At 41.0% G+C, this 12528-nt stretch overlaps 2 protein-coding genes and 1 pseudogene across 2 annotated transcripts in view; all 3 read left to right on the top strand.

Annotated features, from left to right (window-relative positions):
* LOC110153407 (nesprin-2-like) overlaps positions 1-6155 on the top strand; it is a 46643-nt gene extending 40488 nt beyond the window's left edge. The window contains exons 20-25 of the mRNA XM_055155515.1: positions 286-456; positions 2161-2294; positions 2749-2950; positions 3269-3451; positions 4334-4429; positions 5976-6155. Of these exons, the coding sequence (XP_055011490.1) occupies positions 286-456; positions 2161-2294; positions 2749-2950; positions 3269-3451; positions 4334-4429; positions 5976-6155 (966 nt within the window). The remainder of the gene's footprint in view (positions 1-285; positions 457-2160; positions 2295-2748; positions 2951-3268; positions 3452-4333; positions 4430-5975) is intronic.
* Positions 3563-3679, top strand: LOC129411488 (5S ribosomal RNA; annotated as a pseudogene).
* LOC110153425 (nesprin-2-like) overlaps positions 6056-12528 on the top strand; it is an 80903-nt gene continuing 74430 nt past the window's right edge. The window contains exons 1-5 of the mRNA XM_055162169.1: positions 6056-6151; positions 6268-6415; positions 7262-7356; positions 7629-7860; positions 10990-11184. Of these exons, the coding sequence (XP_055018144.1) occupies positions 6272-6415; positions 7262-7356; positions 7629-7860; positions 10990-11184 (666 nt within the window). The 5' untranslated portion in view covers positions 6056-6151; positions 6268-6271. The remainder of the gene's footprint in view (positions 6152-6267; positions 6416-7261; positions 7357-7628; positions 7861-10989; positions 11185-12528) is intronic.

Raw genomic sequence — 12528 nt, 5'->3', positions numbered from 1 at the left:
TGCAAATGATGACATCACAAGGTGGAACAGAGTGCTTTGAGTTTGAAAGGAGAACCTGCAATAGTTCAGTTAAACAGATGGTACACTGGTGGTATGTGTGAAACGTTTTAGAACCAGATTTGATTCAGAAAACTAAAACTGGTATTTGTACGTAAAATCCCTCAGTCTGGTATTATACTTCAAAAATATATTAGTTAATAGTAAATGAAAATAAATAAAACTACAGAACTGTATACGTTAAGCAAATTCAAATTAATGAACATGTATTCAAATGTTTTTCCCCAGAACAAGTCGCTGAAACATCAGTTAATTGAAGCACAGGATCAGTGGGACTCATTGGACAAACAGCTGAATCTGTTCAAGACCAAAACAGTGAAGATTTCTCTGAGTCTGGATTTAAACAGTGGACCAAACATGAGTCTACAGGCAATGAGACAACTCTGCCACAGACTACAGGTGAGAACATGATTTATTTACTGTATTTTCCACACTATTAGTCGCTCTGGATTATAAGGCGCACTGTCATTAAATGGTCTATCTTCGAACTTTTTTCACAAATAAACCAGACTTTAAAGGAAACCCAACAGTGTGATGGGTGAGTGGTTTTGTTTGTTTGTTCGTTCACGGTGACTCTGGGCTTTGTTCAGTTGTGGCGTGTAGGGAGGGTGTGTCTGGGACCAACGGATTGTCGGCGTGTTCGCAGTGACTCAGTTGTTCAGTTGTGTCTAGAAGTGGCACATTGCACTCGCTTTTTCAGTTCGTTCCTCCGTTCTGTTCCTCGTCGGCGTGGAGTGATGAGTGTGTCTGTGGGTGTGTTTGGCTGTGTGGTCGCTGTCTGCTCCGTGTGTGTTTGTGTGTTCTGTGGGTGGTGTGGCTTTGTAGTTTACTGAAGTCGTGCTGGGACACCTGAGTGGATTTGTGTATAGGGCGCTCTGGATTGTGGGGCGTTCAGTTGTTTTTTGATGCGGTTGGAGGCTTAAGAGCGCCCCCTATAGTCCGGAAAATACAGTACATTGATCCATTGCAAATGTAGACCAAGAAAACCAGATGCCCATGCTTTAATCTATATCATATTTTCTATTGCCTAAATAAATACATTTAAAGGTGCATTGTGTAACTTTTTCTGATGGAGGGTCCATCACCTGCTTGTTTCTAGGAATAGGTCATTGCTCTGCCTGGAATGTTCCACAGTATGACATTACACAGCTCTACTTCACGGCTCCATCCACACTATTGTATTCGAGTTGTTTTCGTTGTGGATGCAGTGTTCGTTCACACTAATCCAACTGAAAACGGCTCCAGAGACGGAACGATTTGGTGCCTCCAGCTCCCACGAATTTGTTTAAGTACGGCTCTGAACCGGCACCATGTGGACGCCTGAAAACGTTGATACACTGATGTAGGTCTGTGCACCTCGAAGTAATTCACCGCCAAAACACTAAGAGACTAGAATATCTGTCCATTCATATAAACGTGTGTCTGTGTGTACGACCTGCAGACGTATAATCTCTGAAAAGTTTCACATGAACCATCTCCAACACGACAGAAACACAGAACAGACTCACCATCAGCAGAACACCCCTCTGTCACAGAGAGAACACTCATATTCCACTGAGTCATGTCCTTTAGTCCGACAGAAGCTGAACCACATCAGCAGCACAAGAACAAGCTGTTTCTTTGAGCACTGAGTTTATACAAATGAGTCATGCGGATTTAAGTTTGTTTCTGTAAAACATAAACAAATCTGCTCAGAGCTGTGTGGATAGGGAAGGATTGCGGACACAGAAACAACGTATCTGGATGCAGATCGTTTCTGATGTGGTGATACAGTGATACAGTGATTCGTTTCAGTCTAAATATAGTCTACATTTGTTCAATTACAGGTGGTTTTATTGCTAACCAAAAATACATAGAAAAACAGACATTCTGACTGTGAGCGGGGTCGCCTCTCCACAGATCTGACCTGTAACTTGGCCTGGTTTGGTCTCCATGAAGATAGAAAGGTTTAATGCCATACAGTGAAACATTCCAGACAAAACAATAATCCAATCCAATAACCTCCATGGGGAAAAGCATTTGACAGACTCAGTTTACTCTGCCCTGTGTGTTCTTGTACTGTTCATTACTGTAATTATATTTGTGTGTATTCTTCTCCTGTAGCTGGTCCATGATGAGCTGGAGAGTTCAGACTCAGACTGGGACGAACTTCTTCAAACTGAAGCCTCAGTGAAGGACCTGCTCCATGATTCTGCTGCTGCTCTCGTCACCATGGAGACCACAGCGCTCAGGCACAGGTCAGAGCTCAGACTTATCTACAGTTTATCTCCTGAACGACAGAGGGAGCGCTTTAAAGCTGCACTATGTAACTTTACGGCGGAGGATCAGTCACCAGCTTGTCACCATGGAGATGTTCTTGCTTTGCTGAGATTGTTCCACATTATAGCATTAAACTTATCTATCTTGCATTTATTCAATTATAGGAGTTTTATTGCCAGAAAATTCATTAAAAACATGAGTTGTTACCATGAATGGGACCACCTCTCCACAGACCTGTCTTGTAATTTGCCATGGTTGTATCATTTGCTTGTCTCCATTGATGGATGATTGACATTTTAAGTGTAATGCCATACTGTGGAACATTCCATGAAAAGCAATAACATCTCTGTGGAGACATTAGTTCATCTTTACTATTGATAAACTATTTTTACTATTGATAAATTTCATTTTTTGTTTTTGTTTTTTTTTCAGGTGGTCCACAGTTTCTGACTCTTTGAATAAGAAGCTCCAGAAAAGCCAGAGCGCCCTCTCTGTTTGGGAGAAATACCATCGACTCGCGGGTTCATTTTCTCAGAGACTGAAGACTCTGCAGAGTGAAGCATCATCTGTGATCAACACAACACAAACTGACAACACAGAGGAGCAGATTACTCTGAGAATGCAACGCACACAGGTGGGAAACATAATATCACACAATATCAGCATCAGTGCCAGCAGTATAAGAGGCCAGGCTACATACTGTTCAAATTTGCAATGAACTAAACAATTTAATTCAAATAATGTACGTTTTCCTACATTTGAAACAATGTGGCTCAAGAAAAAAAAAAAAAAATATATATATATATATATATATATATATATATATATATATATTTCAGTTCTCCATTTTAACATTTTTGATTTCAAACATCACAAATCTTAAACTTGGTGGGTTGTTGACAAGATTGAAAAAACATAAGTCATTTGGGTGTTTTACTTGGTTTTGTTTCAGGATTTGTTGTCCAGAGTTGACAGTTTGCAGAGTGACCTACACTTGATGTTAGATGCCTCTAAACACCTGACCTCTCACCTGGACACGCCCTCCTCTGCTCTCGTCCAATCAGAGACCAGGAGGTTGTCACGTGGTGTTCTGCAGCTGAACCAGGGTTTAAAACTGAAATTACAAATACTGCAGGTAATCTGCTCCTCTCCTCTGCTCTGACCCTCTGACCCTCTGACCTTTCCCTCTGCTCCTCTGACCTTCTTCTGTGCCCCTCCCCTCTCCTCCTCTGCTTCTCTTCTCTGCTCCTCTGGCCATACCGCCTGTCAAAGCCTGATCCCGTCAGATCTCAGAAGCTAAGAAAGGCCGGGCCTGGTTAGTACTTGGATGGGAGACGTCTGGGAAAATCAAGTGCCACAGTCGCAAAAAAAACTGTTGTTGTGTCCTTAGACGAGACACTTCACCCACATTGCCTAGTATGAAAGTGGTGTGTGTGTGTGTGATGGTGGTGGTCGGAGGGACTGATGGCGCTGATTGGCATGGCAGCCACGCTTCCGTCAGTATGCCCCAGGGCAGCTGTGGCTACAATAGTAACTTACCATCACCGGGTGTGGAGAAAAAGAATAATGAATCTATAAAATGCTCTGTAAAGCGTCTTTGTGACATATGTCAGTGAAAAGCGCTATATAAATAAAGACTTACTTACTCTCCTCTGCTATGACATAGGTTGAGTATTATCTATACGAGGGAATTCCAGCCTTCTTCCTCCTGTGAGCTACATTTTGTAAAACAAAACTATCAGGAATCTCATATTTGCAGTTGTAAGAAATGGAGTAAATATAATTGCCACAGCGTTAGATGGGAACAGTTGTAAACCATTCTCTATTTGTTAGTGCACATAATCTAGTCTACTTCTCTTTCTTTCTCCCTCTCGTCTGTCTCACCTCTCTGACCCACTTGTGTCTGACCTCTGCTTTGTCTCTTCTTACCTCCTACTGTCCTTCCTTCCCTCCCTCCCTCCCTCTTTCTGACCTGTCTGTGCTCCTGTTTGTGTTTACTCCTCATCCTCGTTTGTAGGAGGAGTTTCAGAGTCTGGGGCAGTTCTCAGCGTTACTGTCTGAGCTGGAGACGGAGCTGCAGCAGTGGGAGAGGAGGGCCCCAGCACAGACCCAGGTGAGTCAAACTATCAATGAACACATATGAAAGAAGAGAGGGGAGGAGCTGAGGTAAAGTGCATTTGACAGGGTAGACTCATTATTATTATATTTCAGAATCTGCTAAACATTTTTTAGCAATTTCACCCAAGTTTTGGCATTTTTGTGGTTTATAATTCCACTTTCTGATTGAAAATAATTACTAATATGGTCAGAAATCTAAATACTAAAACCAGTATTAACTCTTCAAACATCAACACATAAACAAATCACATAAATAGGGCAAAGTTGGACCTTTTCTGGACAGTTTTATAAAATTTATAGTCTTGATCTGTTTAAGAACTATTATAAAACCAGATTGTAATTTAAAAGAAGCTATTATTTTGTGTTATATTCAGTTTTGTGGTATCAGAATCTGTAATCTGCATTGTTCTTTATTGATTCTTGGTTAACTATATCTATATCTATATATATTTTTTATTTACATTGTCCGTTTTATTATATTGGGCTGGAGTTTTCATGTTTTTATCCTCCTGGTTCATCTCATCACATCACATCATCTTTGGTTCTCTCTTTTACATTGTGTATTTTAAATCTATTCTGTTCGTGTTTTTCCATTGATGTAGTAAAGTTGACCCAGTCCTCCTGACCCACATCTACTCACCTCCTCCTTAAGTCCCTCCCGCGTCCACCTGTGAGCGCTATATTTAAACACACACCAGTGACTGTTCTCCATCCAAATGAAAAAGAAGAAACATGTATTGTGTTTCCTAGTGCAGTTTGGATTCAGTGTTTTATTAGAATCCACCAGGGACATTTTAAGGACTAAAAGTTGTCAAAATATTATAAACAGTTGAACTTTTAATTGATGTTTGCAACAGTTAAACTGGATTCTAATACTCAGTATCACATTATTTCTAGACAATACTCTGCAATTTTCAACACAAAATAACATTAGTTTCATTGCTGTTATTGTGTGATCTTGTAGAAGTTCTGATATAGATCAAGATCATTGAACTGTTCAGGAAAAGTCCAACTTTGTCCTATTTATGTGAATTCTTTCTTCAGTTGAGAATCTCGCTTTCATACATTTCAGATAGTACAACCATACTTTGCATAAGACTATAAATAGCGAAACTAAACTGTGCTTGCATTTGTTAACTTGGCTATTGTACAATGTAATGAGAGTAAGAATCACTTAAAGTTCCCCTAGTACATTATTTTCTGATTTGATGTTTCCTCATTACAAAACAAAACACAACTCTAGGTATGTTTTTGACAAGGTAACTGCATTCTAACATGGTTTAAAGATCACAAGAGTTCATTTTGTGTAATATAGGACATTTACGGGCTTTCAGTAACAGTGTGATATTAAACATTTCCACTTTAATGACATATACTGTTATTGCACGTGGCACAGTGTCAGTTCATTCATGCTGTGTAAGCCCCGCCCCTTCCGACCCACATTCATTCATCCTCCGTCTAACCCTCTTACAGCACCTGTCGACTCTGCACCTGCTGCTGTCTGACCTGCCGTGTAACCGTGTGACGTGTTTGTTTTTCAGGGCGATGGTCAGGAGGCCAGTGCTCCCTCCTCAGACATTAGGGGGCGCTCCTCAGACCTGGACCTCCTGAATGAGCTGAGTCTGGGGGTGTGTCTCAGTGATGCAGAGGCCAATCGTCTCCTGAGACTGAACCAGAGCTGGAGCAGAGCCTGCAGCCGCCAGCAGGAGGCGCACAGGTGAGGACTGATTTAGACAGTGTAGAGTGAAGTTATTGTTACACACTGTGTAGTATGTTCATGTGATGTTAGTCCATATTAGTTAGTAAATGTTATTATCTCCTGTGTAATTCCAGTGCGATGCAGACGGGGGCGCTGAAGGGGCAGAGCTTTGAGCAGAGGTGTGAGAGCTGGATGTGCTTCCTGCAGAAGATGGAGGACAGTCTGGCTGTGGACGTGGCCGGGTCGTACCAGGGACTGAGGCATCAGCTCTGTACTCACAAGGTCCATATGATTATATCACTATGATTCACTCACTTCTGTGTTTTGATTAAAGGTACAGCACCTTAAAGCCTTGTATCCACAGGTTCAGTCTCAAAATTAATTAATGATTATTTACAGTTATATTGCGCCTTTCAAGACACCCAGAGCGCTTTACAGTTCTTTATTCATTCATTCCACACTCAGTGGAGGTAAGCTGCTATTGTAGCCACAGCTGCCCTGGGGCAGACTGATAGAACTGAGGCTGCCAATCTGCGCCATCGACCCCTCCAACCACCACCAATGCTCACACACACAACACTTTCATACTAGGCAATGTAGGTGAAGTGTCTTGACACAACAACACTTTTTACAACTGGCGCCCCCCTGTGGCTCCTGATTTTCCCAGAGGATTCACATCCAAGTACTAACCAGACCCGGCCGCTGCTGAGCTTCTGAGATCTGATGGGATCAGGCTTTGACAACCTGGTATGGCCACAAATCGTACAGCCCCGTTTGAGGAGTCTGAAGCAGATCCTGAGGGTTACTACTTTCCAAAGCGGTGCAGTTCAGTATAGTCTTCTTCAGTTCCAGGCTCGCCTAAGCTAAGGAGGAGCTGTGCACCACTGCCAGTTGTTTAGCAGATATAAACAGAAAATCTTTCACCAAATGCTTGATCTTTTGACAAAGTGCTGTATTTCCAGAGATGGCAACTTAATATATGTTGATGATATGTTCTGATGATGATATGTTGATATGTTTATCAGTGCACAGCACTCATGTTAAGATTGAAAATATGATATTTCCAACACATTTAACACCAGCCATGGCAAAGGTTTAACAGACTGTTGTATTCTCTTTTGGTTTCAGAGGTTCCAGGCTGAGCTCTCTGTGGGACATCAGATCCTCCATTCTGTGATCTCTGAAGCTCTGCACCTGCTGCACCGAGGAGAAGTCGACCACAGGTACAGATCCTGCTGCTATAACATGCCAATGACATACAGTACCGACAACAACATACAGTACCAGAACATACCAACAACAACATACCAACAACCAAACATTCTAGTTTATTCAGATTAGATCATTTCAAATGTGTATAGGTCAGGTATAGTTTGCTTTTAGTAAAATGTTCAGTATAATGTGTGTAACTTAAATTGTGTCAATAAAATAAACACTCACAATATTCAGAGTAATAGTTTGTGTTCACAGCCTTTTTCCTCTACTGTGTTTTCAGAGATGACTTCCTGTTGAAGCTGGCAGCTCTGCGTCAGCACTGGCAGGGGGCGCTGCAGAGAGCGGATCAGCGTCGCGCTCTCATCGAGGGGCTGGTCCGACACTGGCACCTGTACCACCGCACCACCCGAAAACTGCACCGCTTCTTGTCCCAAACCCGCGCTCTGCTGCCCCCCGCTGGACTGTCCCACTGCAGCCTCCAGGAGCTGCGCCGCTCACTGCTCCTCCTACAGGTGCACTTCAGAATAACAACAATTCTGAGAGGCCCCTCTTCTGTTCCTCTTTACACTTTGAATATTGAAATGTAGAGAAGGTTTCAGCCATAGACTGTATAAAGTAGTGGACTAAGGCTACGTACAGACTGCAGCCTCAAGTGACCCAAATCAGATTTTTTCTTCCCTATGCTCCTGTATCTGATCTTTTAATGAAAAATTTTTGAAATGTGGCCCAGGCCACTTGGATATGTGGTTGTGAAACCAATATATATCTGACCTTTTGACATGCAACTTCAGTTTGAATGGCCAGGTCACATTCATCCCACCTACACGTCAAAACAACACAGTAACAAGCACCTGTTGCGAGCCAATACAGCCCATTACCGACGTGTTTGCTCACTGATATAGGCCGCCGAAGACGTGTTTTCTCCTTCCTCATAAGTGTTACAAGTAGGTGCTCACAAATGTCCTTCTCATCAGACAAAAACTGTGTCTGAACTCCATGTGAGTGAAGCAAAGCGCATATCAATCCTTCCACTCTTGGCTGTGATTTCACACCCACATCTTCCTTTCTACGGACGTTGTTGCCACTGCCCCACAAGACACCACGGCCAAAAACCTCGTCCTTCTCCTTCTCAATCTCTTCCTTAAAACAAATCAGCTGTACATGTTCTGGCTCCGGTACAACAGCAACTTTAAATTCTCCAGGTGCTCGATGCCGTGTCCATGTTTAGGCCACTTCTGTAAACACAGAGCACGCTCGCTGTGGTTGATGTTGTCATGTCTCCAGTGCACATGTGGGACACTTTCAGGGCGTTTAAAGTTCACACTGGAGATCACATACAAGTCACATTTAAGTGGAAATGTTACCAACCTTGCAAAAAATCATATTTCACAAAAAAAATCTGTATTTAGCATTAAGCCCTGCAGTCTGAACATCGAGTAAATGAGTGTGACGTCACCCATAGAGTTCAGCTCCAGTCAAATGAAGCTAGGAGCTAATTTGGAGCAGAGTTCCATGTTAAGAACAGGAATATTTTTACTGACAAAATTACAAAAAATAGCCAACAAACGTGAGATTTTGGAGGCCCAGCGCCCCCTTTAATAAAGATACTCAATATTTGATAACAGTTTCAGAATCTACGACCAAGAATCTACAATAATACAAATTTTTTGCTTCCTATATAGCTCTATTTTTATGAAGTTCTGGTCTCTCAAACATGCTGATAAATTAAGGTTTCCGAAAATGTGAGCATGGCCCCAGAATTTCAGCGGGCCATAACTCGGGAACCACTCAAGGGATTGAACTAAAATTTGAGATTCTTTCCTTTGGTAATTTTAGAAATGTTTAGAATTTTTTCTGCCAAATCTGAAATGGCTCATAGGGGAGATTCCTTGAAAACAGCTTATTTCATACAGACTGACCCAAATAAAAACATCAGGATCATGTAGAGTGGGTTAATACGACTAAAATGACCTCCTGCAGCCGTCAAAGAGAGAGGGGCGAAAGTTTTTCAATGTAAAATGGAGCCAGAATTGCCCCCATGTCCACTTAATACTTGGACCGTGGCGGCTAGAGGCTTAGCTATGTCCATGTATATATACAGTCTGTGGTTTGTATGGTTTAATCTGAACACTGTTTTTACGGTCAAGATGTTCCTGCTCCCATTCAGAAGCTATTTTACATTTAATAGTACTGACTTACACACCAGAAATGTATCTTAGTCTAAGTCCAGCCCCAAAGGGAGGAGTTTAAGAGTGGACAGTGTCACTCTAAAACCTCTGAAACCTTCTCTACATTGAACCACCCCTGGATGAATAAGAGATTACTCCACCTCTGAAAATGATACTAGTGAAAATGATTTTTTATTGAATGTCCCCTGAAAATGTGCCTCACCTTTCTTGAGTTTCTTGGATTGGTTTCTTTTGCTGCTTCTTTTATATTCAGCTGCTGCATATCTTCAGTGCACAGCGGAAAAATAAAAAATCCGGTTACGTAAGGCATACAGATACTTACTCTATAATGACGTAATGCAAATAGGTAAGGGACACTTTATTGTACTGTAGGGAAATGTGTCCTCTGCATTTGACTCGTCCTTCAATGTCTCTGGGTTAAACCTGTCAGGTTGAGCTGGTCTTGGTCACGACTAATTTAGCTGGAGAATTGTGTGTATGTTTTGGGTAGCCTGATTCATCAGCCAGTTTCACTTTGTAGAAACCGTCTGATCTCGCAGTGTTAGAATTTGTTTGCTCGACGGTAGACGGGTACTTTTTAACATTTAACCAATCGCTGCTATTTGGTCGTCACGTATGTAATGCTCCGCTAACGGGGTTAACTGGTATATTAAGCTTTTCCCAAATCCTGTAGGAAGAAGGACAATAACGTCTTTCCCCTTGATAAAATTCACCAAACATTCTCTTTGTTCCGGCTTTAAATCCTCGATCTCGGGAATCGTTGACAACACTGAATATATGACTCTTCACTGATTGGCTGGTGCCTGAACTTGCACTTCTATGGTTTTTGCAAACCGTCTTTTGTATTTTGATTCCTGATCTAGTCACTGCAGAGAAATGAAATTGAGCGGAGGCACTAGGTGGTGTAAGTGTTTTGAGTTGACCTAAACATCAAAATTTAAGTCTGGCATATGAATAAACAATAATAATAACTTAACTTTTCTGGTGGAGGATCTGTCAGATTCTTTTTTCCATTGAGATGTTATTGCTTTGTCTGGAATGTTTCACAGCCAGGTCAAGTTACTGGTCAGATCTGTGGAGAGGCAACCCTGCTCTAGGTGTGTTTGAGCTATAAAACCACCTGTAATTGAATAAAAGTAAAGAAGAGCTGTTTAATGTCACACTGTGGAACATTCCAGGCAGAGCAGTGACATATCTGTGGAACCAAGCAGGTGACAGACGCCCAACCAAAAAGTTTACAATAGTGCACCTTTAAATTTGTGAAACTGATGAACATCTTCAGCTGATTGAGTGTTGTAAATGGCTCTATAAATAAAGCTTGTTTGATTGATTGACTAATATTAACATCACAATTCTTCACTAAACATCAGCCTTTAATCAATCTGAACCAAAACCCCAGAGTCATTAAGAGCCCCCTCCCTGGATAACGATGCATTTCCTTGTTGTTTGTAGCACACGGAGGTGAAGTTTGAGCAGTACCAGAGCAGTTTCTTCCACACTCTGGAGGTGGGACGACAGCTCTTCTCGATGGGGGACCAGGAGACCCAGGCCCAGCTGCAGACGGAGCTGGGGACGCTGCAGCACGAGTGGGACAGTCTGCACGGGCTCCTGGCCAAAAGGATGGACCTCACCGGGGACATCATCAAGGTAAAACTCCACTTAGATTAGAACAGAGGTTTGTTTTACTGCATTATATGAGGTCGTAAACATGGGATTTATCTGAACATGGTACATTTAGCCACAAACTTAAACTTTTAATCCTTCCTATTTTCCTGTCTTGGAATGGTTCTTAAATCCTTAATATCAATATGTTTCTGTGAACCAAAATTGCACGACAAAAAAAACATTGGTTAACACTTTTATTTTATTTTATTTGTTAATTAGTTCAATAATAGCTCGTGTCTACACAACAACTGATTAGCAGTGACTTCTGTTACTAAGCTGTTTTGAGCAGAATTCTAAATGAATGAAAAGCATTTATGTAATTGCCCCTGTCTGGAAAAAAATATACACCAACATATGCACAAATATAAGTACATATGGATACCAGTGGGAGTTTGTATTACTGGGTTTCAGATGACATCACTACTTCCTCTAGGCCAGAGGTGGGCAGCTACTTTTTCCATGTAAGAAACAGAAAATATTGTGGAGGACCAGGCCAAAATGCTTAATTCAATTCTGAATAATATTAATTGTATTTCTTTATAAAAAGCAGCAAATATCATTGTTTTCATGAGCTGCTCAGACTGATAAGAGTTTATGTTTGACTAAGCAATGAAAAAGTGAAGTTGCCTTACAAAAAATATCATTTAAAAAACACCTCTAAAATAAATGCAATGCAGCTTTAGTTCATGCATGAGGTCAAATGATAAAATATGTTTATTTTGTCATTCCAAATGAGCTTAAATGGTCCGGTCAGAGTCAACCAAAGGCCTGTATGTGGCCCTGGAGCTGTACAATACCCAGGTCTGATCTAGGCCAATCATATTTAATACAGAATAGAGGATATAAAAAGAATACAAATAATAATAAAAGCTGCCATCTTTGATTACACAGGCTGACACTTCCCGGTTGTATTCTCACATATCACCACTAGATGCTGTCTGACAGTGGTAACAAAAAATCTAATAAAATAAACATACAGGTGGAAGCTTTAAATCAGGAGAGTCAAACTCAAATTGACAGAGGCCAAAATGAAAAACTGGGACTAAGTCTTGAATCAAACTAAATATTATTGAATCATTTTCAAGTAACATCTGCATGTTTTCTCTTCTTTCGAGATCTGTAATGTTAAATCTTTTCTTATTAAAATAAATGTTTAATAATAGTTTTGCTTAAACACTGAATCCAGAACAAACAGAATATAAAATAATAACCAAATTTTAAATAAATATTGTCTCTATAGTCGATCTGTAGCTGGTGGGCAGCTCTAATACAGATTTGATATGATCTTGCGGGTCAAATATAATTATATCACGGGCCAAATTTGAC

Source organism: Boleophthalmus pectinirostris, unplaced genomic scaffold (assembly GCF_026225935.1).
Source record: "Boleophthalmus pectinirostris isolate CB_2022bp ecotype Guang Dong unplaced genomic scaffold, ASM2622593v1 HiC_scaffold_10, whole genome shotgun sequence".
In the NCBI taxonomy this organism is placed as follows: Eukaryota; Metazoa; Chordata; class Actinopteri; order Gobiiformes; family Gobiidae; genus Boleophthalmus; species Boleophthalmus pectinirostris.
Note: the sequence above shows the minus strand (reverse complement) of the source record. Positions and strands in the feature narration are given on the sequence as shown.